The following is a 26,870-nucleotide window of genomic DNA, read 5'->3' on the forward strand; positions in this document are numbered from 1 at the left end:
CCACAGGTGAGCAGTGTTTGTGAAATGTTTTCATGATCTGATGGAGTTAAAGCTTCTCAGTATTTTTCCATCTGTTGCAGTTACTGTCCTTCGGATTCTTGAACTGTCTTTGAGACAGCGAGGATCTCTTCCACCTGGTGCCTCGGGCTTTCGGATGGCCCCAGTGGTCTTGGAGCATCTTCCTGTGTGACAGGACATCTAGGCTCACCTAGTGCATTTCTTGCCTCAGGCTAGGAAGCTGCTGTTTCTCCAAGGAGTCCTTGTTCTTTTCAGTGGGATCAGTATTGGATTGCTAAGAGTGCTCCTCCTTACTGGCTCGTGTTTGCTTTTAATCTTATTTAGTGGACAGAGCTGGAAATACTTTTAATACCTTTTTTTTCCCACTACTTTGATTTCAGAAAATCTGAGTATCTTTTCTCTTATAAAAATTCTTCCCACCTAACACCAATAACAATTATTTGCTTTTCCCTATGATAAATAGTAATATGAAAATAAAAATAATACTGTTATTAACAATATGATACTAAAAAATTTTAAGCTTTTTGGGAGACTTGTCTGTGAGTATATATAAGGATGTACTGTCAAATTACTGTGTTTTTGAAATCACAGAATTGATTCCTGTCTATGTAGTTATAAGCTCATATTCATTTATACTTAGGTTTGTTTTATTTTGCTTTTGATTTTAGAGGTTTGCTTCTTAAAAATTTAATGTACTGTAATAGTTCCCAAGTCAAATCTACTAAACAAGGTATATGTAGAGAAGTTCAGCTTTTGCCCCCGTCAGCCCCTTTAATTACATGGCAGCGTGCTATGTACACTCTTCTCCCACCTTGTCTTTTCCATTTACCGGCATACACTAGAGATTACTCTGTTTCTGAGGGAAATACAGAGTATAAAGAGAGTTAAAACAAACGACTTTACTGTTTTAGCTATAAATTGAACTCATGTACTTTTAGCTATTTAGCTGTTTGACATAAAACTTTTATTTGTAATTAACCTATAATTGTATTCAGCAAAGAAAATATTTGTTAGAAACTAAGTTTTGCTTGTTAAAAAATGATAGCATAAATCATTTTGAGTTTTAAAAAGAAGCCTTGTACGAGAGGACTATATCACTGATCCAGCCTTTTCTACGAATGTCTGAGCTCACAGGACCCACCCGCTCTGCAGTCCTTCCTAACCTTATGCTCGTGGACCTGAGAACGGCTTGTGTCGTGTTGCATCCTCTACACCTGTTAGCTCACTTACTCGGTTTAGGGTTTTGAATGTTGGGACTGCCAGGGTTTCTCTCTTTTTTTTTTTTTTAAAGATTTATTTATTTTGAGAGAGTGAGAAAGAGAGAGAGAGAGAGAGAGAGCACATGAGAGGGGGGAGGGCCAGAGGGAGAAGCAGGTTCCTCGCTGAGCAGGGAGCCCGATGTGGGACTCGATCCCGGGACTCCAGGATCATGACCTGAGCCGAAGGCAGTCGCTTAACCAACGGAGCCACCCAGGCACCCACTGCCAGCGTTTCTCTAACTGTGGACTCCTTCTCTTGAGTCCAAGCCTGAGTCAAAGAGTTTTAACCCCTACCCAGATCACGTTTGTAACTATAATCCAATATACCTATGTGGCAGCAGGTCAGATCCGGCAAGGGGGGCTATGTTGACACTCGTATTACGTTCATGCGAACAGCGTTCTTCTCTCTCCTTAGTAAGTCTCTCTCATCTCCATTCATGAAGTTGTCTGTGGACCATGGTTCTGATATGATAGGCTCACTTGACAGAAACTGCCAGTGATTCCATGTCTTCGGAACTTACAGATAGGGCACTCCCTCCGTGTAGTGTTACCCACGGCCGCTAGCCCTGATTGGAAGCTGGCTCCATCACGTGATTACTTTGATCCTCAGCGCCCTTCTGAGTCTTAGTTATATGTTTCGTGGGAGCTGTAGTGTCAGTGATTCAAAACAGCTAGGAGAGTGGGCTACTTATTAGTTCCATAAATAATGTAACAGATTACCTCTGAGATCCAGATGATGATCTGTTTCTATATATCCTATCTTGTTTGATGAAAGATTCGAAATAACTTAGAAATACATGCACTAAGGAAAATAAAATGAAGAGGAGGGAAAGAAAATACAAAGATGAAGAAAGGTAATAAAATCTTTGAAAGAACAAGAGGAATGCTCAGAGATGCCTAACATAATGCTGACCCATTGCTTGACAGACCTGGAGGGATTCTCATAGGAAGGAGTTTGACATGATCAAAATGATCATTTCCTCTGATTCCTTGAGGAATATTCAAGTATGCTCAGGGACGTGTAAGTCGTGATAAACATAGCTAGCTGAGAGGATCCATTTTTGTAAGTAACTTAATAAAATATTTTTAGAGGAAATACGCTTTTAATGTGGATTAGGATGTAACATTTATATGTATTGTTACAGGAAACTGCATGTCACGTCAGGCTGTGCCCACAGAGACCCATATTTATTGGGAAAATTTGGGAAAATTGGATGGAAAAATTGGATATGATCTGTTAATGAGCTGCTGAAGAGTTTTAAGGTGGGGATTCAGAAGGGTTTTAATTTAGCCTAAGCTTCAGGTCCGGAGTGGTTACTGTGGGAGCAGAATAGAGGATGGATCTGAGGGAACTGCGGTTGGAAATGAGTGCGTGCTGCCCACGTGAGGGATGGGTTTCTGAGCACAGCTGCTGGGAGCGGCTGGTCAGACAGAAGTCATGTACCAAAGCCTGGTGCAGACTGTAACACCCGTTTCCAGCCAGATGCATGTTGACGGACTGCAATGAGAGAATATTTGGGAGCGGAAGACAGGTTTCGTGGAGCTGCTGGTGTGATCTGGGGGGTGTTCTGAGCTGGTAGTTGAGTGGCACGAGACCAGGTTCTGCCCAGCAGTGTCAGATGGAGAGAGAGATTTGGGAGTAATCTGTGGTTGCCAGACAGCAACACTGGGCATGGGTGAGATTCTTTTTGGTAGACAGTATACAGGTAATATAGAAGAATTTAAGGGAAGGCCACTGTTAAGAGGAGTAGGCAAGGACAAGGGGGAAAAAAAAAAAACCTCCAAAGAATTAGGAGGAAAACTAGCAGAACATCCAAGAAGTAGAGGTTAAAGAGATAGTTGGGAGCAGAAGGAACCTTTTTCTATATAGGCTCCCAGGAAACCCTAAAAAACTAAATATTATTAGCAAAATAGCTGTTTATGGCTAATGTTAAGGACATCAGATATATTAAGTTCAGGTATTTTGTTTGTCTTTAATAAATGACTTAGAAAATATATTTTCATAATCTGTTATAGTTACTAGCTTGGCTGTTTCATTGGTAGAAAATATGGGGGACGTGGTCAATGTGGGTAGGGTTTCTGAGACTGACAGCTCAGTCTATTATTTTCCTGTCTGGTTAGCCTGAGGATTGGCTCCCTGAATTCTCATGACTTGACTCACTACACAGCTGATCAGACTCCTAGCTTGTAAGAAGCTTGGACCCTGGACGTTATAAAGCCTTTTTAACACTCGGGTCTATACACTTTGTGATCCTCAAAGTGCAGTTGGCCCCGAAATGCCCTGTATATGTCAGTTAATTGGTTTGTGGCACTGTCTTGCTATCAGCTAAGGCCGTGGATTTCTTACTGAGACATCGTTGGCAGCAGCGTGAGGCTTTTCTAGGAGCCGCTTTGGGAGCTGCAGGGCACAGTGACAGGGATCCCGTAGTTGGGGTCCTCGAGAGCTGTAGGCCTCGGTGTGCCCCTTTTCAGAGCAGGGTAGCAGTCCTGCTTAGTCTCAGAGCTGAAACATAGATTTATACAGATCGATTTCAGTCCATTGTAGGGATTTTAAATTGTTAGCTGCTCCTCTCTTCTTCCTTAGCAAATTGGGTGGTATGTATCTCTACGAGGGGGACACTGTGGTGTTAGGCTCATCAACTGAAAACCTTTTGAATTGGACTCCACACTCATTATACTAAAACCAAGTAAAGTTTTAGATATTCTGAAACATTCAGATGGATGCTAAAAGTCATTCCATCCAGTAACTAAGTTCATTTGGCCAGTGAATATGAATTTTACAGCTACCTTATCATGATGTGTCCTTTAGAAGTGCTACTTAAAATCATGTTATCAAAAAAATAAATAAATAAAATAAAATTATGTTATCTGTAGGAACCATACTGACTTTTTAAATGATTTTCTGGTAAAACCTGTCCTTAAATTTTTTCAGACCAAATAGTCTTTCATCCTCTAAGGTCTGTAACTTTGGGATTGTAAAGTACTTGGCTTTTAGCAGATGCAAAGTTTTTTAGAAAAATTAAATTTCTGACCATTTGCATTTTTTTGTAGCCATCTCGTCAGCTTTCAAAACAGGTGGTCTGGTTTGCTCTTTGGTTGTCTAAAGCACACAGAGATGTTACCTCAGTCTACAAAATTGTTTTCTGCTCTTTCTCTTATACGTGTTTTTCTTATAAATTAATTCAAATATGCATCTGGAAGTGTAGAGTGTAATTAAATCAGAAGGGAATGCGTTTGGTAGAATAGGATACGTGCTTCAAAACCTGCCTCCCTGCTGGGGCTGTCATCCCCACTGCAGCTGTCCTTTGCCTAGAAGCCGGGGCCTCTTCGAGAGCACGAGGGGGGTTGTGCGCACTCCCTACACACATAGGCATGGGTTCGCTCTTTCTTGCCTCTGCGCACGCACAGAGCCCAAGCCTCCCAGTGGCTCCCGCTTCACCTAGAGTCAAATCCAGACTCTCTCGATTGTGGTCTGGCCTCGGCCAGTCTCACTGCATTTCCCTCTTTTCACCTGGGGTTCATCTCTGGCCGGTGAGCCCAGCCAGACCCACGCTAGCTGTAGGCCTTGGCACCTGCTTGTCGCTCTGCCCAGGAAGCTCTTGAGGTGGCCATGAGGCTGCTGCATGTCCCTCAGGGCTCGTGGCAGGTGTTCATCTTCATAGAAGGCTTTACAGTCCCAGGAGCTTAGGAAGCTCCTGGTCATTTTCTTTCTTACAACCCTGCTTATGTTTTCCACAACATGTACCACTGTCTGACCTGTTCATCGCTGTGTCCTCGGCATTGGAACATGGGGGCCCCCAGTCTGCGTAAGTTTGTATGTGGTTAAATGCTTTGACAGGCAGCGCTATCAAAACACTGTGGAGTTGCTTCCTTTTCTCATCCTTTACCCATAGTGAAAATCGGTTCATCATTATAAAAATTACTTGGGCTTGAAGAGAGGACAGAAAGTGTCTTTGTCATGCAGGATTATTCACTATAGCAAAGTGTTGATAGATCAACAAGTGACTGTAAATGTCTGTTTAACAGGACATGAATATAGAAGTATTACACAGATTCCGTCTTTGTACTCCTTGCAACTGGAACTTAGGTGCCCTTTTTTAAAGTGATCATAATTGTTAGCTATCTTTGTTACTGGAATAAAATAAAGTAGTGCTCAAAGATGTCAAAATGTTTTTTTTCAGGTGGAACATTGAGAATTTATGCAGATAGTTTAAAACCAAATATTCCCTACAAGACAATCCTGCTGTCTACCACAGATCCTGCAGACTTTGCTGTGGCTGAAGCTTTAGAGAAATACGGTCTGGAAAAAGAAAATCCTAAGGATTACTGCATTGCCCGGGTAAGTAACTATCAAATCAGAACTTACCAGTATTACACATGCTACAACTTCACATTTAAGTGGAAAGATATTCTTTATTTTTATTTTTTTATTTTTTTATTATGTTAATCACCATACATCACGTCATTAGCCATTGTTTGTGCTCCATGTAGAACATGCCCTCTTTAATACCCATCACCAGGCTAACCCATCCCCCCACCACCTCCCCTCTAGAAACCTCAGTTTGTTTTTCACAATCCATCGTCTCTCATGATTCGTCTCCCTCTCCAATTTACTCCCCTTCGTTCTTCCCCTCCTGCTATCTTCTTTTTTTTTTTCTTAACGTATATTGCATTATTTGTTTCAGAGGTACAGATCTGTGATTCAACAGTCTTGCACAATTCACAGTGCTCACCATGGCACATACCCTCCCCAATGTCTATCACCCAGCCACCCCATCCCTCCCACCCCCAACCACTCCAGCAACCCTCAGTTTGTTTCGTGAGATTAAGAATTCCCCATATCACTGAGGTCATATGATACATGTTTTTCTCTGATTGACTTATTTCACTCAGCATAACACCCTCCAGTTCTATCCATGTCATTGCACATGGCAAGATCTCATTCCTTTTGATGGCTGCATAATATTCCATTGTATATACATATACCACCTCTTCTTTATCCATTCATCTGTCGATAGACACCTTGGCTCTCTCCCCAGTTTGGCTATTGTGGACATTGCTGCTATAAACATTGGGGTGCATGTACCCCTTCGGGTCCCTACGTTTGTGTCTTTGGGGTAAATACCCAGTAGTGCAATTGTTGGATCGTATGGTAGCTCTATTTTCAACTGTTTGAGGAACCTCCACACTGTTTTCCAGAGTGGTTGCACCAGCTTGCATTCCCACCAACAGTGTGGGAGGGTTCCCCTTCTCCACATCCCCGCCAACATCTGTCATTTCCTGACTTGTTAATTTTAGCCATTCTGACTGGCGTGAGGTGGTATCTCATTGAGGTTTTGACTTGGATTTCCTTGAAGCCGAGCGATGTTGAGCACTTTTTCATGTGTCTGTTGGCCATTTGGATGTCTTCTTTGGGACAATGTCTGTTCATGTCTTCTGCCCATTTCTTGATTGGATCATTTGTTCTTTGGGTGTTGAGTTTGATAAGTTCTTTATAGATTTTGGATATGAGCCCTTTATCTCATAGGTCATTTGCAAATATCTTCTCCCATTCTGTCGGTTGTTTTTTGGTTTTGTTGACTGTTTCCTTTGCTGTGCAAAAGCTTTTAATTTGAAGTATCAATAGTTCATTTTTGCCCTGGCTTCCCTTGCCTTTGGCGATGTTTCTAGGAAGAAGTTGCTGCGGCTGAGGTCGAAGACGTTGCTTCCTGTATTCTCCTTTAGGATTTTGATGGACTCCTGTCTCACATTTAGGTCTTTCAACGATTTGGAGTCTATTTTTGTGTGTGGTGTAAGGAAATCGTCCAGTTTCATTCTTCTGCATGTGGTTGCCAATTTTCCCAACACCATTTGTTGAAGAGACTTGTCTTTTTTCCATTGGACATTCTTTCCTGCTTTGTCGAAGATTAGTTGACCATAGAGTTGAGGGTACATTTCTGGGCTCTCTATTCTGTTCCATTGATCGATATGTCTGTTTTTGTGCCAGTACCATACTGTCTTGATGATGACAGCTTTGTAATAGAGCTGGAAGTCCGGAATTGTGATGCCGCCAGCTTTGCTTTGCTTTTTCAACATTCCTCTGGCTATTCGGGGTCTTTTCTGGTTCCATACAAATTTTAGGATGATTTGTTCCATTTCTTTGAAAAAGGTGGATGGTATTTTGATGGGGATTGCATTGAATGTGTAGATTGCTCTAGGTAGCATAGACATCTTCACAATGTTTGATCTTCCAATCCATGAGCAGGGAACGTTTTTCCATTTCTTTGTGTCTTCTTCAATTTCTTTCATGAGTATTTTATAGTTTTCTGAGTACAGATCCTTTGCCTCTTTGGTTACATTTATTCCTAGGTATCTTATGGTTTTGGGTGCAATTGTAAATGGGATCGACTCCTTAATTTCTCTCTCTTTTGTCTTGTTGTTGGTGTATAGGAATGCCAGATTTCTGTGCATTGATTTTATATCCTGCCACTTTACTGAATTCCTGCATGAGTTCTAGCAGTTTTGGGGTGGAGTCTTTTCGGTTTTCCACATAAAGTATCATATCATCTGCAAAGAGTGAGAGTTTGACTTCCTCTTTGCCGATTTGGATGCCGATGATTTCTTTTTGTTGTCTGATTGCTGTGGCTGGGACTTCTAATACTATGTTGAATAGCAGTGGTGATAGTGGACATCCCTGCCGCATTCCTGACCTTAGGGGGAAAGCTATCAGTTTTTCCCCATTGAGTCTGATATTCGCTGTGGGTTTTTTATAGATGGCTTTTATGATATTGAGATATGTACCCTCTATCCCTATACTCTGAAGAGTTTTGATCAAGAAAGGCTGCTGTACTTTGTCTAATGCTTTTTCTGCATCTATTGAGAGGATCATATGATTCTTGTTCTTTCTTTGTTAATGTACTGTATCACGTTGATTGATTTGCAGATGTTGAACCAACCTTGCAGCCCAGGGATAAATCCCACTTGGTCGAGGTGAATAATCCTTTTAATGTACTGTTGGATCCTATTAGCTAGTATTTTGGTGAGAATTTTTGCATCCATGTTCACCAAGGATATTGGTCTGTAGTTCTCCTTTTGGATGGGGTCTTTGTCTGGTTTGGGGATCAAGGTAATGGTGGCCTCATAAAATGAGTTTGGAAGTTTCCCGTCCATTTCTATTTTTTGGAACAGTTTCAGGAGAGTAGGTATTAATTCTTCCTTAAATGTTTGGTAGAATTCCCCTGAGAAGCCATCTGGCCCCGGGCTTTTGTTTGTTGGGAGATTTTTGATGACTGCTTCAATTTCCTTAGTGGTTATAGGTCTGTTCAGGTTTTCTATTTCTTGCTGGTTCAATTTTGGTAGTTGCTACATCTCTAGGAATTCATCCATTTCTTCCAGGTTATCTAATTTGCTGGCATATAGTTGCTCATAATATGTTCTTATAATTGTTTGTATTTCTTTGGTGTTGGTTGTGATCTCTCCTCTTTCATTCATGATTTTGTTGATTTGGGTCATTTCTCTTTTCTTTTTGATAAGTCTGGCCAGGGGTTTATCAATCTTGTTAATTCTTTCAAAGAACCAGCTCCTAGTTTCATTGGTCTGTTCTACTGTTCTTTTGGTTTCTAGTTCATTGATTTCTCATCTGATCCATATTATTTCTCTTCTCCTGCTGGGTTTAGGCTTTATTTGCTGTTTTTTCTCTAGCTCCTTTAGGTGTAGGGTTTAGGTTGTGTATTTGAGACCTTTCTTATTTCTTGAGAAAGGCTTGTATTGCTATATACTTTCCTCTCAGGACTGCCTTTGCTGTATCCCAAAGATTTTGAACAGTTGTGTTTTCATTTTCATTGGTTTCCATGAATTTTTTAAATTCTTCTTTAATTTCCTGGTTGACCCATTCATTCTTTAGTAGGATGCTCTTTAGCCTCCATGTATTTGAGTTCTTTCCGACTTTCCTCTTGTGATTGAGTTCTAGGTTCAAAGCATTGTGGTCTGAAAATATGCAGGGAATAATCCCAATCTTTTGGTACCGGTTGAGACCTGATTTGTGACCTAGGATGTGATCAATTCTGGAGAATGTTCCATGGGCACTAGAGAAGAATGTGTATTCCGTTGCTTTGGGATGGAATGTTCTGAATATGTCTGTGAAGTCCATTTGGTCCTGTGTGTCATTTAAAGTCTTTATTTCCTTGCTGATCTTTTGCTTAGATGATCTGTCCATTTCAGTCAGGAGGGTGTTAAAGTCCCCCACCTTTATTGTATTGTTGTCAATGTGTTTCTTTGCTTTTGTTATTAATTGCCTTATATAAGTGGCTGCTCCCATGTTAGGGGCATAGATATTTACAATTGTTAGATCTTCTTGTTGGATAGACCCTTTAAGTAGGATATAGTGTCCTTCCTCATCTCTTATTACAGTCTTTGGTTTAAAATCTAATTTGTCTGATATAAGGATTGCCACCCTGGCTTTCTTTTGGTGTCCATTAGCACGGTAGATGGTTTTCCACCCCCTCACTTTCAATCTGGGGGTGTCTTTGTGTCTAAAATCAGTCTCTTGCAGCCAGCATATCGATGGGTCTTGTTTTTTAATCCAATCTGATAGCCTGTGTCTTTTGATTGGGACATTTAGCCCATTTACAATCAGGGTAACTCTTGAAAGATATGAATTTAGTGCCATTGTATTGCCTATAAGGTGACTGTTACTGTATATTGTTTGTGTTCCTTTCTGGTCAATGTTGCTTTTAGGCTCTTTGCTTAGAGGACCCCTTTCAATATTTCTTGTTGGGCTGGTTTCGTGTTTGCAAATTCCTTTAGTTTTTGTTTGTTCTGGAAGCTTTTTATCTCCCCTTCTATTTTCAATGAGAGCCTAGCTGGATATAGTATTCTTGGCTGCATATTTTTCTCGTTTAGTGCTCTGAAGATATCATGCCAGTCCTTTCTGGCCTGCCAGGTCTCTGTGGATAGGTCTGTTGCCAATCTAATGTTTCTACCATTGTAGGTTACATATCTCTTCTCCCGAGCTGCTTTTAGGATTTTCTCTCTGTCTCTGAGACTCGTAAGTTTTACTATTAGATGTCCGGGTGTTGACCTATTTTTATTGATTTTGAGAGGGGTTCTCTGTGCCTCCTGGATTTTGATGCCTGTTTCCTTCCTCACATTAAGGAAGTTCTGTGCTATCATTTGCTCCAATATACCTTCTGCCCTCTCTCTTTCTTCTTCTGGGATCCCAATTATTCTGATGTTGTTTCATCTCATAGTATCGTTTATCTCTCGATTTCTGCCCTTGTGATCCTGTAGTTGTTTCTCTTTTTCTCGGCTTCTTTATTTTCCATCATGTGGTCTTCTATATCCCTGATTCTCTCTTCTGCCTCATTTATCCGAGCAGTTAGTGCCCCCATTTTTTATTTCACCTCATTAATAGCCTTTTTGATTTCGATTTGGTTAGATTTATTTCTTTTATTTCTCCAGAAAGGGTTTCTCTAATAACTTCCACGCTTTTTTCAAGCCCAGCTAGTATCTTTAAAGTCATGATTCTGAACTCTAAGTCCGACATCGTACTAATGTCCGTATTGAGTAGGTCCCTGGCCGACGGTACTACCTCTTGTTCTTTTTGCTGAGGTGATTTTTTTCGTCTTGTCATTTTGTCCAGAGGAGAACAGATAAATGAGAGAACAAAATGCTAACAGGTTTACAACGTCCCCAGCAAATATACTGTATACAAATCAGAAAAGACCTGAAACCAGGGGAAAAGAAAGGGAAAGAAAGAAAAAAGAAAGAGGAAAAAAAATAAAAAGATAAAAACAAACAAAAACCAAATATGATCACATATGATCAGGCTAGTGCATAGATTCTTGCTACACACTAGATTTGGGTGTATTTCGGTTTGTTAGAAGAAAGTGCTTCCTGAAATTTTAAAGAAAGACATATATACAAAATAAGGGTTGATATGATGAAAGGATGAAATATGACTGTAAAGATGAAAATTATAAAAAATTTTATAAAAGGAATTGATACGATAAGAAGTTTGAAAAAAGAGGATTTAAAAAAAGAAAGAAAGAAATAAAAGGGGGGGGAGAGAAATGTGATCAGGCAGGAGACTAGAACAAAGCCATACACTAGAGACTTAGGGTATATTTTGATCTCTTAGAAGAAAGTTTATCTCAAAGTTTTAAAGAGATAACAATTTATATACATATATATATGTGTATACATATATATATATATGCCAAAAATAAAGGTAACTACTATGAAGGGATGGAATATGATTCTAAAAATGAAAAATAAAATTTTTTTTTAAAAAAGGGATTGTTAAGATGTTGGTTGAAAAAGGGAAAAAAAATTCAAAAAGACAAAAAAATTAACTTTGAAAGACTAAAGAATCATGGTAAAAAAGCCATGAATTCTATGTGCAGTATTCCCCTAGCGCTGGAGTTCTCCCGTTCTCCTTGATCGGTAAACTTGGTCTTGGCTTGCTGGCTGTTTGGGCTGATCTTCTGGGGGAGGGGCCTGTTGCCGTGGTTCCCAAATGTCTTTGCTGGAGGCGGAATTGCCCCGCCCTTGTGGGTCCGGGCTAAGCAAGCTGCTCGGGTTTGCTCTCAGGAGCTTTTGTTCCCGGCAAGCTCTCGGTACAGCCTTGGAGGACCAGGGTGAACATGGTGGCCTCCCAATCTCCGCACGTCCTACCTTCCAGTAAGTGGTCGCTTCTCTGTTCAGAGAGTTGTTGCTACTCTCCTCTTCGGTCTCCTGTTGAGTTCGTAGGTGTTCAGAATGGTTTGGTCCCTATCCAGCCGAATTCTTGGGACCAGACGGAATCCGGGTCTCCTGCTCCTCCGCCAGCTTGCTCCGCCCCCGAAAGATATTCCTTAAGTTAAATGTGGAGTAATTTTCTTCCCATGGTACTATTTAAAATGTAATAAATGGAAACCTTGTCTTAAATATGTATAAAAAACCAACATTGTCCCTTCCATTACAAAAGTAATAAATAAATATAAAGTAAAAAAAGTGTAAAAAGGTGACTTGAAGAAAATAAAAATCACCCATACATAATTCTAATACCAAAGGATAACCCCTATTAACATTTATATATATGACAACATACATACATGACACTATATATATATCTTAAGTTCCTGTTTTGCATGTATAGATAACAATATTTTTTAAGTGTTTTTCTAATGGTTTTACTAAGATACATCATGAAGATTCAACTTCTAAATAAAAACTCCAGTTTGCTGTTCTACTAGCACTTGGTGTCTACATTGAGTCATCATCCCCGTTATTTCTTGCATATTATCCTGCAGATAAAGACCGTGTATCTTTCACCCAGTTCTCACAAGGACAGTGAGCTCTTATTCCTCAGAACTGAGCGGGTCACATTTAGTTAAATGAAGCAGGTTTTCTCTTCTGAGACAGACTGCTTGGACAATTCTTAACCTTAAAGTGTGTTGGCGTCTTCATTACCACCATTTCCCTGTCAAATCGCATTGGCACTGGGGTTTGACAAGAGATGTCTTCCTTTCCTCATCTTAGCAATCGATAACTAAATCATAAAACAGCCTCCCCCCACACATACACACTCAGGATTATGGAGGAATGGTTACAGTGCGGTAAACTGCATGCACTTACCCTCTGCAGCCCTGCTGGGACTGGTGCACCAGCCCAAGGGACACCTTGTCACCTGCAGAAGTCTCTGTGTGCCTTTGTGTAATGCATCCTTTCCTCCTCCCCCTTGCCCAGGCAGCCACTGGTTGCTTTCTGTCACTATAAAGTACTTACGTTTTGTAGAATTTTTATGTAAGTAGCCTTATATAGCGTGTACTCTTGTTGGTTGCTTGTAACGATTTCAAGTGTGCTTGCTTGTATCCATGCTTGTCCTTTTTGTTGCTGAGTAGTATTTCATTATATGGATATTTCCAAATTTATTCATCTACTTATCTGTTGACGGACATTTGGATTGTTTCCAGTTTTTGGCTGTTAGAATAAAGCTACTATGAGCATATGTGTGCAGGTCTTCTCACAGACGTTTTTTCTCGAGTTTGTGTAACTGAAGAAACTTTGAAACTGTATTCCAAAGTGATTATATTGTGTTCCATCTGCATCAGAAGTTTGTGAGAGCACCATATTTGATGTGGTCAGTTATTTTAAATACTAGCCGTTTTGATAGGTTATAGTGGTATCTCATCGTGGGAAACATTTTTAGGGGCGCCTGGGTGGCTCAGTTAAAGTGTCTGACTTAGGCTCAGGTCATGATCCCGGGGTCCTGGAATCCAGTCCCACATCGGGCTCCCTGTTCAGCAGGAGGCCTGCTTCTCCCTCTTCCCCTGTCCCTACTCCCTGCTCATGCTCTCTCTCTTTCAAATAAATAAAATCTTCAAAAAAAATTTTTTTTAATTTCCCTGTTGAGAGAGATATATTAAGTCCTTTGTATGATACATATGTTGTGTATATTTTTTCCCAGTCTGACTTGGTTTGCCTTTTCATTTTTTAAATGATGCTGTTTAGAGAATAAATTTTTATTTTTGTGGAAGTCAACCTTTTTGTTTTTAGCATTCCTTTCTGTCCTACAAAAGAATGTGCCTCTTCTGAGGTTCCATATACTTTTCTCCTCTGTATTAATATTATTTTTTTAAGATTTTATTTATTTGATAGAGAGCAGGAGCAGAGGGGAGGGGCAGAGGGAGAGGGAGAAGCAGGCTCCCTGTTGAGCAGGGAGCCCGATGATGGATGGTGCCTCTGCCGGCTCCATCCCAGGACCCCGGGTCATGATCTGAGCAGAAGTTGTATGCTTAAATGAGCCACCCAGATACCCCTCCTCCTGTGTCTTATAGAAGTTTTATAGTTTTAGTTTTTACACTTAGGTCTGTGTGTTCCGTTTCAAGTTAACATCATTGTACAGTGTGAGATTAAGGTAGATGTTCATTTTTTTCCATGCAGATATCCAGTTGATCCAGCACCATTTGTTAAAAAGGCTTTCTTTTCTCCCATTGAGTGCTTTGACACCTTTGTTGAAAATCAGTTGACCATATATATATATATATATATATACATATATATATGTATATATGTGGTTCGATTTCAGGAATCTGTTCTGTTAATCTGTATGTCCTGTATCTTTTTGTGAGTATTAACCTGTATTGATTACTGTAGATTTTATAGTAAGTCTTAAAGTTTTACTGGGTAAAGTAAGTCTCAATTTTGTTTGTTTATGTTTTTGATTTTAAAAATTGCTTCCATTATTCTAGGTCATTTGTGTTTCTGAAAAAATTTCAGAATCAGCTTGTCAGTTTGTACACAGAAGGTGCTGGAATTGTGACTGGGTTGGCATGGGTTCTGTAGATGAGTCAGAGAGACGTCCACCCTCGAAGTGTCCATTCTGCCAGGCTGTGCACACAGGGCGCCTCTTTGTTGATGTGGTCTTTGAGCCCCAGCAGTATTTTGTAGCATTCATTGTAGAGGTCTTAGACCGCTATTGTTAGCTATAGATGGAATTAAATAAAAGGGCTTGGTGAGTTTTACGGCTTTTATCTTTTTGCTGAAAAGCTAAGAAGTTGTATTCAATTAGAAAAACTATTTGGTAGATCTGCAATTTTGGGAATATAGCTCAGTTTTTAGCTGAAAATAAAACAGATTTTTTCCCCATTAAAACGACAATAAAGAAATAAAATCTGTATAAATGCACAAGAACAAAGAAAGAGAATGAAAGAAGACATGGCAAAAGAGCAGAGTTGTGAATGAAATTCTGGAGAGGTAAATGACTGGTATCCCACTGGTTGGGCCCAAGGAAACCTGCAGAGAGAACCTAGCGGGAAGAAACTGGCCAAGCGCCCACATCACAATCCCCAGCAGACTCAGGAATGAGGGGCTGTAGCGCTTGCTGAGTCAGCATTGAAGTTGGGCTAAAATGAAATTGGTTTGAAAGTTTTCATAAGAAGTGGCAGACCCCACCAGATTCCCTTCACCATCCCCGCTACTGTGTCATCTCTCCATCTGAAGGCTGTGATGGAGGTGACGGGGGCGGAGGCCTTGCATTTAAGGGTAACGGAGTAGCAGGATATGGCAAGGGTCTTTACTGAAGATGGGAGGGTGAAGTGGAAGCTCTTCCCAGGACACTGACAGCCAGAAGATGTGAGGATTTCTCCCAGAAGGCACCCTCCCGCCAAGGGACAGAGATCTGTATGGAAACTGACCTGTGGAAGCTCAGTTAAGTAACTTCACTCAGAGGGCTCCCGACGGTCATCCTTGCCCCTCACCTTGAACTTTCTTTGGCCTCACTGTTGAATGTGAACTGATGGCCAAGCTTCAACAGACATTTGAAACACCTTTAAAATGAAAGACAGACCAACACAAATAGGTAAAAGAACCTGGTCTTACTTCATGGATGAGACAAGGCAGAAAGCAGATGGAAGTGTTCAAGAAACTGAGAGACCCAGGGAGAAGGAAGACCATGTGTCTGTGGAATCAGACCGCAGTGCTGTCTCGAGGGACACTCGGAGAAAGAGACCTTGGACATTTAAAATAGAAGTCAGTAAGGGATAGGAGAAAAATGCCAGTAGAAGGCGTGGAAGATAAAGTTCAAGATATCTGCCCAAGTGTAGAAAAGAGAAAATATCGGAAAGGTCATCTTGTAGGATACCTAGCACTTAGCTAAATGAGGGTCAGAGAGAGAAAGCAAGAGGACATGGACAGAGAGGAAATGTACTAGAATGTCTCCCAGAACTGAAGGGTTTGAGTTTCTAGCTCAAAAAGGGCCCGCTGAGTAATGGTACAGTTACTTCAAAAAAGAGCCAAACCAAGGTGTATTATTTTGAAATTGTAGAAAACCAGAGAAAAGAGAATAATGATTCCAGACAGAAGATTCCAGTTTGCATATAAAGGGTCCGGGGGTGGGGGGGAAGACTGGTGCCAGTCATTTAAGCATAACCATGGAGTCTGGAATACGTGACACGACACAGCACTTTCTGATTCAGAGTGAGATGATTTCCAGTCCAGACTGTTGAGTGGTAGATGGGTGGAACAAAGACATTTCAAAACTTCTAAGGCAAAATTTACTGTCCATTCAGCCTTTCTCAAAAAGGTACTGGAGGATATCCTCCAGCAAAATGATGGAGTGGGCCAAGAAATAGAAAGGTACAGGCTCCCTGAATAGGATCTAGCACAGGAGGTCATCCCGAGGGCGATGAAGAGGGAGAGAGAGTCTGGAAGATGTCTTGTCTGTGCAGTCATCCTGCAGAGCACCCCTTGCACGGTGGAGAGGGCGTTGGAGACTGAAAATGGTGTTTATACATGAGGTGATAAATGTTAGCTATACTGTCTAAAACAAATGGCCAGTAAATTCCTGAGTGTGTTTCTGTGAGGGTGTTTTTTCAGTTCTGTGTTTTCAGCGATAAATAAGACGCAAACTAAACACCCCTCACTAAAGGAATGCTTATGCCATTGGATACCTGTTGCTATGAAACATTATGAATTAAATCTACGCCAGTTGACTTGGGTATACATACATTTCATAAAATACCCTGGTTTTGGAAAAACAGTTACCATAAAATAAAATGGAACAGCACAAGTCCGTGTCTATGCACACATGACCGTAGAGAAAGATCGATGCCTGAGAAGAACACTCCGCAGGTTACCAGTTACCTACGTGAGGGGAAGGGGCGGGAAAGAAGACTCTGAAATACACGTGTGGTTTGGGTGTGAGCCCTCTTAACGGGAGATAGACGCATAAAGATCGTTACTGAACGCATGATTGTAAAAACAGTCATCTCACAATGGGTTTTTTCCTTCCTTATGCTTTTCTGTATTGCAGTGTTTTATAGTGAGCCTGTATTACTTAGAACCCCCACCCTCAAAAAAAAAAAAAATACGCCAAAGCTCATTTCTTTGTGGGGTGAGGAAAGATGGGTGATCACGAGTGTTTGTTTTTTGATATGCTCTTTCATTTCCTTTGGTCTCACTAAGGGCGTAAGAAATGGTATTGATAAATTAGAAGGGAAAGTGATGCTTCCGAAATAAAAGATATATTTTATACTGGATTTCTGGAGAATAGGGTTCATAGATAAAGAAACAGTATCCTGAACTGAAATTCTACCCTACTTTGGGTGGGGGGGTGTTTCATGGGGTGAGGTTGAGGGAATAGGTAGTCAAGGTAAGCGTGCATCGCCTCTGAAGGGGAAATACTTAAGATACAGGACATTCTGGTACATTTTCCTCCTGGCGGTTAAGTATGAAGTAGAGGAGAACCCTCTCATAATGCTGGTGATACCGTTGCTTTTCTGTTCAGGAGGAATACATAATGAGCATTAAGGAATTGGGCCCCTGGAGAAGGATGGATTTGGATGCATGTTCCTTATGGTTTTGTTAGTCATGGATGTAAAAAGTGTTCTGGTCAGAATAAAATCAGTCAATCAGTAATGTGCATAGGGTCTGCTTGGCTGAACAGAAACCTGATCCTCTTGCAGCTGCGGCCCTGCTAGTCTGTGAGCACCCAGGGCAGGAACTTGGTTACCGGCGCCTAGCCTTGCACCCGAGACTGGGGATTGCTCAGCTATTCCCAAGGGAATGTTTTTTTGTGTAAGTGTGTGTGAGTCTGGTAAATAATACTCACCAGTTCCATACAAAGTTGCATTTGATACATTGTGTGGTAACGAACTTGATCATTTTTTTCCCTTTCATTAATTTCTGCCATACTTTTACTGATGAAATTCAAACATGAAAGGACACCTTCATCGGGGTCATGAAGTTACGAAAGCCTACTTTGGGCGTGTCGTGACAGGCCTTTTTAAAGTCATTTGATGTTTTCTTTTGAGGGTCTCCTTCTTTGAGTTTTTTCTGTTCTTTTATGTCCTTGCAGATTCTACTTCACAAGCTTAGGGAGTACAAATCAGGAGTTGATTATTGTTTTAATCTTGAATTAGATAGTCTTTGTTCTGTTGGTTTGCCATCTTACCAGTTATGTAATAGGTAGCATTTCTATATTCATTCATTGGTTATTTTAGCTATTTATTCAGTAAATATTAAATTCCTCTTGCTCGTTCATTACTCTGTTGGGGTACAAAAGCAAGGGCTATCTCTGAAAGAACTTCACTAAAGGGGGACAGAGAAGCCAGGAGTGAGAAACGCAAAACAAGGAGCACTGGAGCGAGCATGGTGGTCAGGGAAGGCTTCCTGGAGGAGCCATAGTTGAGCTGGACATGGATGCTGGGAAACGAGCCTTTTAGGCTCAAGAGATCATGGACACGTGGAACTCGTGGCTTAATCTGAGAGCTCTGAGTAGTGGCTGGGATCTACCAGGGTGCGTGACAAAGACTGGCGCAGGAGAGGGGCGAAGGTCAGGTTCTGAACTGTGTGTGTTCTAAGCCCAAGGTACTAAATTCAATACAAAACAGTACAAGAAAAGATTAATTACTTTAGCAGGACAGTGCATTGTAACATATTTGTCTTTTTCAAGTAACTTGAAGCAGTGTAGAAAGAAATTAAAGGGTTCTATACAAGAGTCTAATCCATTTAGTATATGAATATGATGATATATTTGGTTGGTAAGGTTTATTGAGATAACATTGTAGTACCGTAGGTTGCAAATAATGTTCAGATGCCAGTGGCTTGGCTGCTTCTCCTATTTTCTATAATCATGTTTTGGTTTGCTTTAATACTAAAGTAGAATCAAGGAAGGGCAAAAGTCCAGCAGGTGCATGAGATTATTGGGCTACTGTCACCTAGATTCTCCCTCGGTATTACTGGGGGCTTTCCCAGATGATTAAGAAAATTGTTTGGCTACCATAAAAACATAAAAGTTAATACAGCATTATGAATTTTAAGAGTGTCTTTGAATGTAGTCTTTTAAAACAGATGCTTAAAAACATTTGTTGAATGAATAGCCCTGTGGTATAGCTAAATGATCTTATTAAAATTTAATCATAAAGACCGATTATCTACAAGAAGAAGAATGCTATGCTGTTTGGTTGGTAGGTGACAGTTATCCTGAGAGACCTCCCATTAGATGAAACTATAAAAACAATTATTTGATGATGCAAAGAAAGTGGATTAGGGACCAGAGACTGAGTAGTGGAGTGGTCTTTCCTTAAAAATTACAGAAATTACCCACAATTTGACCATTACATACCGTCCTTCCATATAAGTTTGTTAAAAAACAAACAAACATTACTCCGCTCATTCTTTTTGGGGACCAGAGAGGCAGGTAGATAAAAACAGCGAAGCTTTTTCTTGGAAGTTGTTGTCCTTCACTTTCGTTGATAGTTGGAGAATTGTCTGTAGTGTTTGATCAGTTTAATTTTACCGTGACTTTATTTACAGTAAATTCTGGTTTGTAAATCCTGGTAATTTACTTTTTAGGTATAGCACAGTTAATTATTTTTCCCTTTCAGGTTATGCTTCCTCCTGGAGCCCAGCATTCTGATGAAAAAGGTGCTAAAGAAATTATCCTTGATGATGATGAGTGTCCTTTACAGATCTTCAGGGAATGGCCAAGTGACAAAGGTAAAGGGTAATTTTATTTGTTAAAGAATTACTTATATGCTACATTAAATTTCTGCCAGATATGTTAGTTGTTAACTATGAGGATGCTGGGGAGCGTGCGTGGCAGGATTTTTTGGTTTTGTGTGTGTGTGTGTGTTTGCTATATAGTTTTTTAGCTCATTCCTAGACTTGACGGACGTTGTCCTGAGGGCCACACTCCGCTTGTGTGAGTTTGGAGTGTAGGCCTGGAACAGGCTGTCCCGCCATAGGAGGAGAACCTTGTCTGGAAGAAACAGGACGGGGGTCCCGCACTGTGTCAGCCAGTGCAAGAGCACTGTTCTCTGTCAGTGGCAGGGTCCTCTCCACGCTGAGCACTTGTAACGGGGACAGTGACCTACAGCCTTAGAGATTGTCCAGGAGTTTAGTCATTTCAAATGAGAAATCCAGACTTTTCGCCATTCAGTTTCCCCTAATTATTTCAGAGCAGTGAAGGTTGAAAGCTACAGTTTTCTTGCCTTCAGTTTCACACTGTAAGCTGGGTGTCCTTGAGTAGAGGCCTTTGCGTAAGGAAGACATACAGATTGATTGCCCATTCAGCCTATCAGTAATGTCGACTGGTAGTTTAAAGTATACACTTGCTTAGTCTACCTCTTTATAATATAAATTCAAATTGCTTTAAATTCTGAGTTAATTCAGTTGAGTTAAATAAAAATCAGGTCAACTAAAAATATATTTGTATATATGTATTTGTGTATGCATGTAGTGTGTGTGTGTGATTGTATTTATTGATCATGGGATTACTTACCAATATGAACATTGATTTGTTCTTAAACTGATGCTGTGTTGTTTTCAAGCATGTAATGTGCTTGGGTAGTTGTTAATTTAAAATAAGCTTTGGAAATTGCTAGAATTTTTCAGAACACGAGTGACTAATATTTCCTCTACTGAGTAAAAGTATAAATTGGGTAAGCCTTCACTCAGTCACCCCTTGGGAGATGTTAAATTATATTTTCTTGGTAAATCTTAGAAGAGTTGATGGTGAGTCATTTGGCCATGTATGCTGATTTGAGTCTGCTTGATGATTGACAATGTGCACTGTTCTAGGGGTTTTAGTCTTTCAGTTGAAGAGGAGGCCACCAGACTATATCCCAAAGAAAACTAAGAAGCATGTCGATGGGAAGCTGGTGAAGGGCAAGGAGAGAGCGGAGGGGTCGGGCTATGGCTCTGCGCTTCCGCCTGAGAAGCTGCCCTATCTGGTAGAGCTAAGCCCAGGTGAGACATACTATCAGTATACATTGTTCTATCCTCAAATGTTTATGCTTTTAATGAATTTTATTTAACTATCCTTTCTGTTGGCTGACAACCCTTTTTTAGACCATTTATTTTTTTTTGAAGTTATTTTTATAATATATTTAAAAAAAACCAGAACCTTAAGGTCACAGGATATGTATATTTATGCATAAAAATAGAGTTCACATGGACAAAAACGAATACTGAAAAACAAAATTTAAAATAGTGAACATGGAGAGTTTAAGGAGAAGTTTAAATGATCCACTTTTAAAATTTTTTTCCAAAAATAACCTATAAAATACTTAACCTAAAAAATGACAAACTGAAATGTACTCTTAGGGCAAATTTAATAGAAGCAAGTGTGTGTGTGTGTGTATTTACCATAATATTGTTTAATGTATGAACAGTGTCTGAGAAGGTATCTTTAAATTTAACAGTACATCTAAGAAATCAGTCTGTAAGAGGAAGGATATTTGTTCGGTTTTAAAATAATAATAGACTAAGTTTATTTTCATGTTAGATATTTCTTTTTAGAGCTCTCTTAATTAAGCTAAAGCTGTTGTTCTAAGTTAGTCATGAGGTAGAGAAATATGTTGACACTCCTACAGAAGTGTTTTATGCACATATCCCAATGTAGCATATAGATGTGACACACACACATATATGTGTATATGACATTTTATCATTCAGCTAAGCGATACCATTTAGTAGTATGTAACCTGTAGTATGAAATGCTGTGAAGAACAGAGCATTGAGCTCTCCTGCCCAGAACTGCTTTTATTTTTTATTTTATTTTTTTAAAGATTTATTTATTTATTTTAGGGGGGAGTGGGGGGGTGAGGGGCAGAGGGAGAGAATCCCAGGCAGACTCCCGCTGAGCACGGAGCCTGATGTGGGGCACGATCCCAGGACCCTGAGATCATGACCTGAGCCGACATCATGAGTCAGACTGTCAGCTGACTGAGCCACCCAGGCGCCCTGAGAAATGCTTTTAGATAAAGCTCAATTAGTAAGTACAGAAAAAGCTGGAAGCCAAAATGTAGATCATCTGTGGTTGCTTGGACAGGAATTAAGTTTTTCTCTTCTTTGATTCATGAGCATTTATTTTTGTTGGCGAGATTATAACTAATGAATAGATGAGGTACCTATGGTCCTACGATCTTATGGCACAAGTAGGACCTGTCGATACAGGAAAAATGGTATTGGTTTGACTAATACTCTGTAATTTACAATCAGTGGCAATATGCTACAGGTAGTAGTTTTTATACTTAATTATGTTTGAGGAGTTTTTTAGATTAATTAGCTGTTTGTGAGGAGTATGTTAGTGTTGCTTTGTCCCTCAGTTCTCCGGCTGAAAAATTCATTTAAACTTTCTCACTGTGGTTCGGAGACATGTCCCCGTATTGCTGTGCGCTGTGGCATATGTGAGCGCGGGGGGCTGGTCATCTGTGGCAGTAACGGCAACTGAGGGCCAGCCATTGTGTTGGAACTTAACAAAATTTTAGGATCTTTGGGCATTGGGTCTGCTTTTTAAAATTTTGCATTACATGCTAGAAACTAATGATTGTTTTCTCTAAATCTAACTTTTTGAGGATTTAGGAATATTAGTCTAGAGAGAATTGATAATAGCAGCTGACAGAGTAATTTTCAAATGAATAATGGAGAGGTGGTTTGGATGGGTCGCAGAGACAGGATGAGAATTCAGTCCTTCATCTATTTGACAAGTATTTATTGATACTTACTATGTCAGACCCTCCCTGTCCTGGGCCTTTGAGGTGGAGCACTGACTGAACAGATTAAACCCGCTGACCTTGGCAACTTCCATTCTAGTGAGAATTGCTATTTTGACTGCTTATTTCATATTTTTAGTTTCCCAGCTAAAAAAAATACATAGACGTTTTTATAGGTGTGGGAAAATAACAGGCCATAGATAAAAATTAATTCTCTAGTACTTTTCACCAAATACCGGGTTAGTGCTCATAACACATTTCCTCTGTTCGTGGCACTCAGCATTTACTGAGTGGCTGCTTCAGGGAAAGCAGTGAGTACAAAAGTGAAGAGGGGTGTTCCTGCCTTCACGTGACTCCCATATGAGGCATCATCGTAACACAGTGTGTGAGGAGTCCCTCCCGAGTACCCTGGGCTTCCGGCCCATAGCCCGGCTTGTGGTTCCACAGGTGTCTGTCCTTCACCTCGGCTCCCACTGGCGCCAGGGTGAGCAGTTGGTGGTGGGCCTGGAGGCTGGGCCGGGATCTTTCTCACACCAAAGCCACATTCTGTTTACTAGGTCATGCTGTCCTTTTCAGTTTTTGTTATTATATTATGAGTTGAGCACAGTCAGCATGCTGAATGAAATTGATTTCTTTTTCCATTTACAATAATACCGGTAAATGTTGGTTTGTCATGAATAGATAAGTGCTGTCCATGCACTGAACATACTACCAGCCAAGCAAGTATCCTCCAGGTCGGGCCACGGTGCAGGAGTTGTAGATGGGAGGTTTTTGAGATGGGGGTGTATGCTTGTATTGTCTTTACTGTCTTTTGGAGAGAGAGGGGGTAAAAAGTCATTTTATTCTTTGGTTTGGTTTTGAATGTGTTCAGCCGCGTTGGGTGGTAGTGTTCTACATGGTTAACTAACTTGCTCTCCTGCTGCTTGGTGACTCAGCTGTCGTCTTGGTGTTTTCCTTAACAGTGTGCATTGGTTTCTAACACGCGCGGCCTGGAGCGCTCATGTCTTGTCCTCACAGCTCCGAAAGCTCTGGGTGAAACGTGCTTTTCATCCTTTGAAAGGGGTCCCACTGCAGCTCACCCTCTTCTGTCTCTTCCTCCTTCCCTCTTCCGCGTGTTCTGCGTGGCCTCTGTCCTGCCGACGCTGCCCTCACCTGGGCCCCGTGCATGTGTCTCTAACCCCAGGGAGAAGGGATCGCTTTGCCTGCTACAACTATCACCCTTACGAAGGTAATGCTATGTTCATACTGCTTTTCTAACTAGAGCACTAACAGAGCCTCTTGGGCAAAATAATGTTAAGTGGCCAGACATTTTATGTATTAGTTTCTTAATCGATACAAGTAACTTCATTCTAAGAAATGTAATGTGCCATCCTCCCTTGGTTGACGTCTCGTCAGCACTCCATGTGCAGTATTCGCTTCATCTCACAGAAGCCGGGTTTGCAGAAATGTCCAGCTCCTTTACTCAGGCTAAGTCTAGAGTGAGAAATTTGACTGAAGAAGGACAGGAGCTGGTTTCCTATCCTTCCCCTCCTCCCCCCAAAAAGGTTAGGAAGAGGGGAGAAGCTGGGGGAGGGAAGGGTGGGGGGAGAGTGAGGGTGGTGGGTAAGAATGCACCCAGGACCCAGCGGCGGGTGGGAGGGGCTCCGCGCTCACACTCAGCTGTAATGCTGATGGGGAGGAAGTGTCCCCATCACTGGCATGTGTCTGACGGCATTTGGGAGGGCGAGAGGAGGACTCAGCCACACACCTGGCATTCACTCATATTTCCTGTCTTTTTTGTAGGGAACTAACGTATTACATTATGACCAGGTTTTAGGGTGTTCCTTAGGATTCTCCTTGTTTTCCTGGTTGAAGTTCGTTTCTTCTTGTTAGCAGAGATGTACTTTCTTACTTAGAACATTTTTCTCAAATTTGTCTATTTCTGTTTCTGTCATCTTCAGGAGTACAGCTAGTTTTTGGTTTTATGGAAATACTTTTTGTCTGTTTTTATGTTTTAAATGTTATTTTTTTACATGTTGAATGTAACAGATGCTTTTCCATGCTGTATAAAGTTTACCCACCTTTTAGCATCTTGTATTTGTTTGTTGAATTATCTCCAAACTGATAGTACAGATTTTCATTGGATATTAACTGAACTTGGAGTTTGGAGTTTTGTTCTTTTTTAAACAAAAACAGATAAATAAGTGATATTTATCACCTATATTGATACTCATAGAGAGTCTAAGACCTGTTTTTATTGTTTTTTTTCTAATTCCTGAAAAGGATTCTTTAATGTTTTCATGTGTTTGTTAATTTCATACTGTAAAGTAATGGAAACTAGAGAGAAAATGGCATTTCCTTTTTTACTTGGTGTGTATAAAAAAATGCATAGAATAAACTCATCAAAGCTTTGACCAAAGTGCTTTTAGTTCTCCATTTGTATTTGAGGAGAGCTAGTTTATTTGTTTCTCCGAATAGAGTTAGTGAAAATATGCTCTAAGCTCTGTACTTCATTCAGTAAGCTTCAGAAATTGGGTATAACTGTCATGTAGATTCACTAAACTGTGAGCTCTGTGGGGATGTGAATGTGTGTTCAGTTTCTCCCCGTGCCTGGGACCCGGGAAACGCTCGGTCAGCGCTCTTTAAATGAACGAGTCCCTCCCCGTCCCCTAAGTGGCATGGCAAAAACAACACTTAGCACCACATACTAACTTCACCCGGGGTTCACCTGGGGAAGCAAGCAGAGGCAAAAGGGGAGTTGGAGGTATAGAATTGTTGTAAAAACAAAAGTACTCTTTAAAAAATGTTGTTATGCTCTGTTCATAATGGTCTATTTTCCCTTAATATTTAGAATACTAAGAGAAACTTCCGGTTATATCTCAAATTAAAAAAAAAAGCAAAAGCAGAAAAACGAGATGCAGAACAATGTGAATAGTAATTTAAGGGTACCAGAGTTGGCAAATAAAATTCAAGACACCCAGAGACATGAGCAGTTTTAGATAGAAAACCAGTTTTTGTGTAGATTGGGTCCCAATGATTGCCCATTTGACTAGATGCCATGTATTTCATTTGTCAACCCTAAAGAGTATTCTAATGTTGGTACAAAAAAAAAAAAGGGAGAAAGAAAAATACGTGTATTGAGTTGCTTAATTATATATGCACAAAATAGATTTTAAAGATTTGCTTCTGGGTAGGGAATTAAGGCAGGAAAGGAAGGGTGCTTTTCATTGTTTACTTCTTGTGCCTTTTAAATTTCAAACCACATGAATATTTTATGTATTTTTAATTCTACATTATGACATGAAGAAAAAACCCAAAACCCCTCTGGTAGAAGCAGTGTTGTATGTGGGGGGGTTACTTAGATTTGTCTGTGCTTTTAAAAGTGCTCCAGATTTGTCGTCTCTGGGGAAGAAAGGTGCTCAGGTGCTCTTGTTCAGTTGAGGAAGGGGAGAAAATACAAGATACTGTTTTAGGCAACACTTTCCTGTGTTCATTAATGCCCATGAGATGGGCCTCGTACTCTTAATGAAGAGAAGGGAGTGAGATTTTCCAAAAAGAAAGATATTGCTTTTTTGAAGATCACCTGCCTACATCTCCCCTCACTCCCCAACTCAAACCAGACACCACTGTATCTAGTAAATTCTGTGGCCACCGTTGGGGTTTATTCAAAGTCTGTCCATGAAGGCTTTATCTGTATTTTCTATTGCTGTGAAAGTGTAAGAAAAGAGGAACTGGGAAGGCAGCTTGCCTCTTCCCCGTGTGTGGGGAGGCTTCCAGTGTAGTGGCAGAGGGAGGAAGGAGGGGCTGCAGGGGAAGTTGGTATTTCCCCCTTTTTCTTTACACCTGTAAGTCTGTTGATCTAGAAGAGTACATAATAAACCATTTATTAGTCACAAGATACCTTTCAGAAACACTCAAAATGCAGAGGAATATTAATGTGAATTTTTTCTTTCACCCCTAAACACATATTTTTCATATTCTTGTATTTTTAACTTTGTTTTGATTGTTCTTCATTTATTTGCTTCTTTTGCTTTCTTTGTAATTCATTTGTGTAATTTCTCTGTAACCATATTGCTTTATTTTCTTCATTTTTAGCTACTAATTATTCACTGTTAATAAATCTTCGTTGAATGTACTGTGGACCAGACACTGTACT

The 26,870-nt window shown here is 40.4% G+C and overlaps 1 protein-coding gene across 11 annotated transcripts in view; it reads left to right on the forward strand.

Moving 5' to 3' along the window:
* The window catches only part of AFDN (afadin, adherens junction formation factor), a 134,158-nt gene that overhangs the window by 34,977 nt on the left and 72,311 nt on the right, over positions 1-26,870 (forward strand). For 8 of the 11 annotated variants that reach the window (XM_073894232.1, XM_073894228.1, XM_073894229.1 and 5 more), the window contains exons 6-9: positions 5,459-5,616; positions 19,625-19,736; positions 20,820-20,987; positions 23,919-23,963. In XM_073894232.1, coding sequence (XP_073750333.1) covers positions 5,459-5,616; positions 19,625-19,736; positions 20,820-20,987; positions 23,919-23,963 — 483 coding nt within the window. The remainder of the gene's footprint in view (positions 1-5,458; positions 5,617-19,624; positions 19,737-20,819; positions 20,988-23,918; positions 23,964-26,870) is intronic. The other 3 variants (XM_073894236.1, XM_073894237.1, XM_073894231.1) reach the window with 1 other exon arrangement.

The sequence above is a fragment of the Callorhinus ursinus genome, unplaced genomic scaffold, assembly GCF_003265705.2.
Source record: "Callorhinus ursinus isolate GAN/ISIS: 27379988/994484 unplaced genomic scaffold, GSC_fseal_2.0 scaffold6, whole genome shotgun sequence".
In the NCBI taxonomy this organism is placed as follows: Eukaryota; Metazoa; Chordata; class Mammalia; order Carnivora; family Otariidae; genus Callorhinus; species Callorhinus ursinus.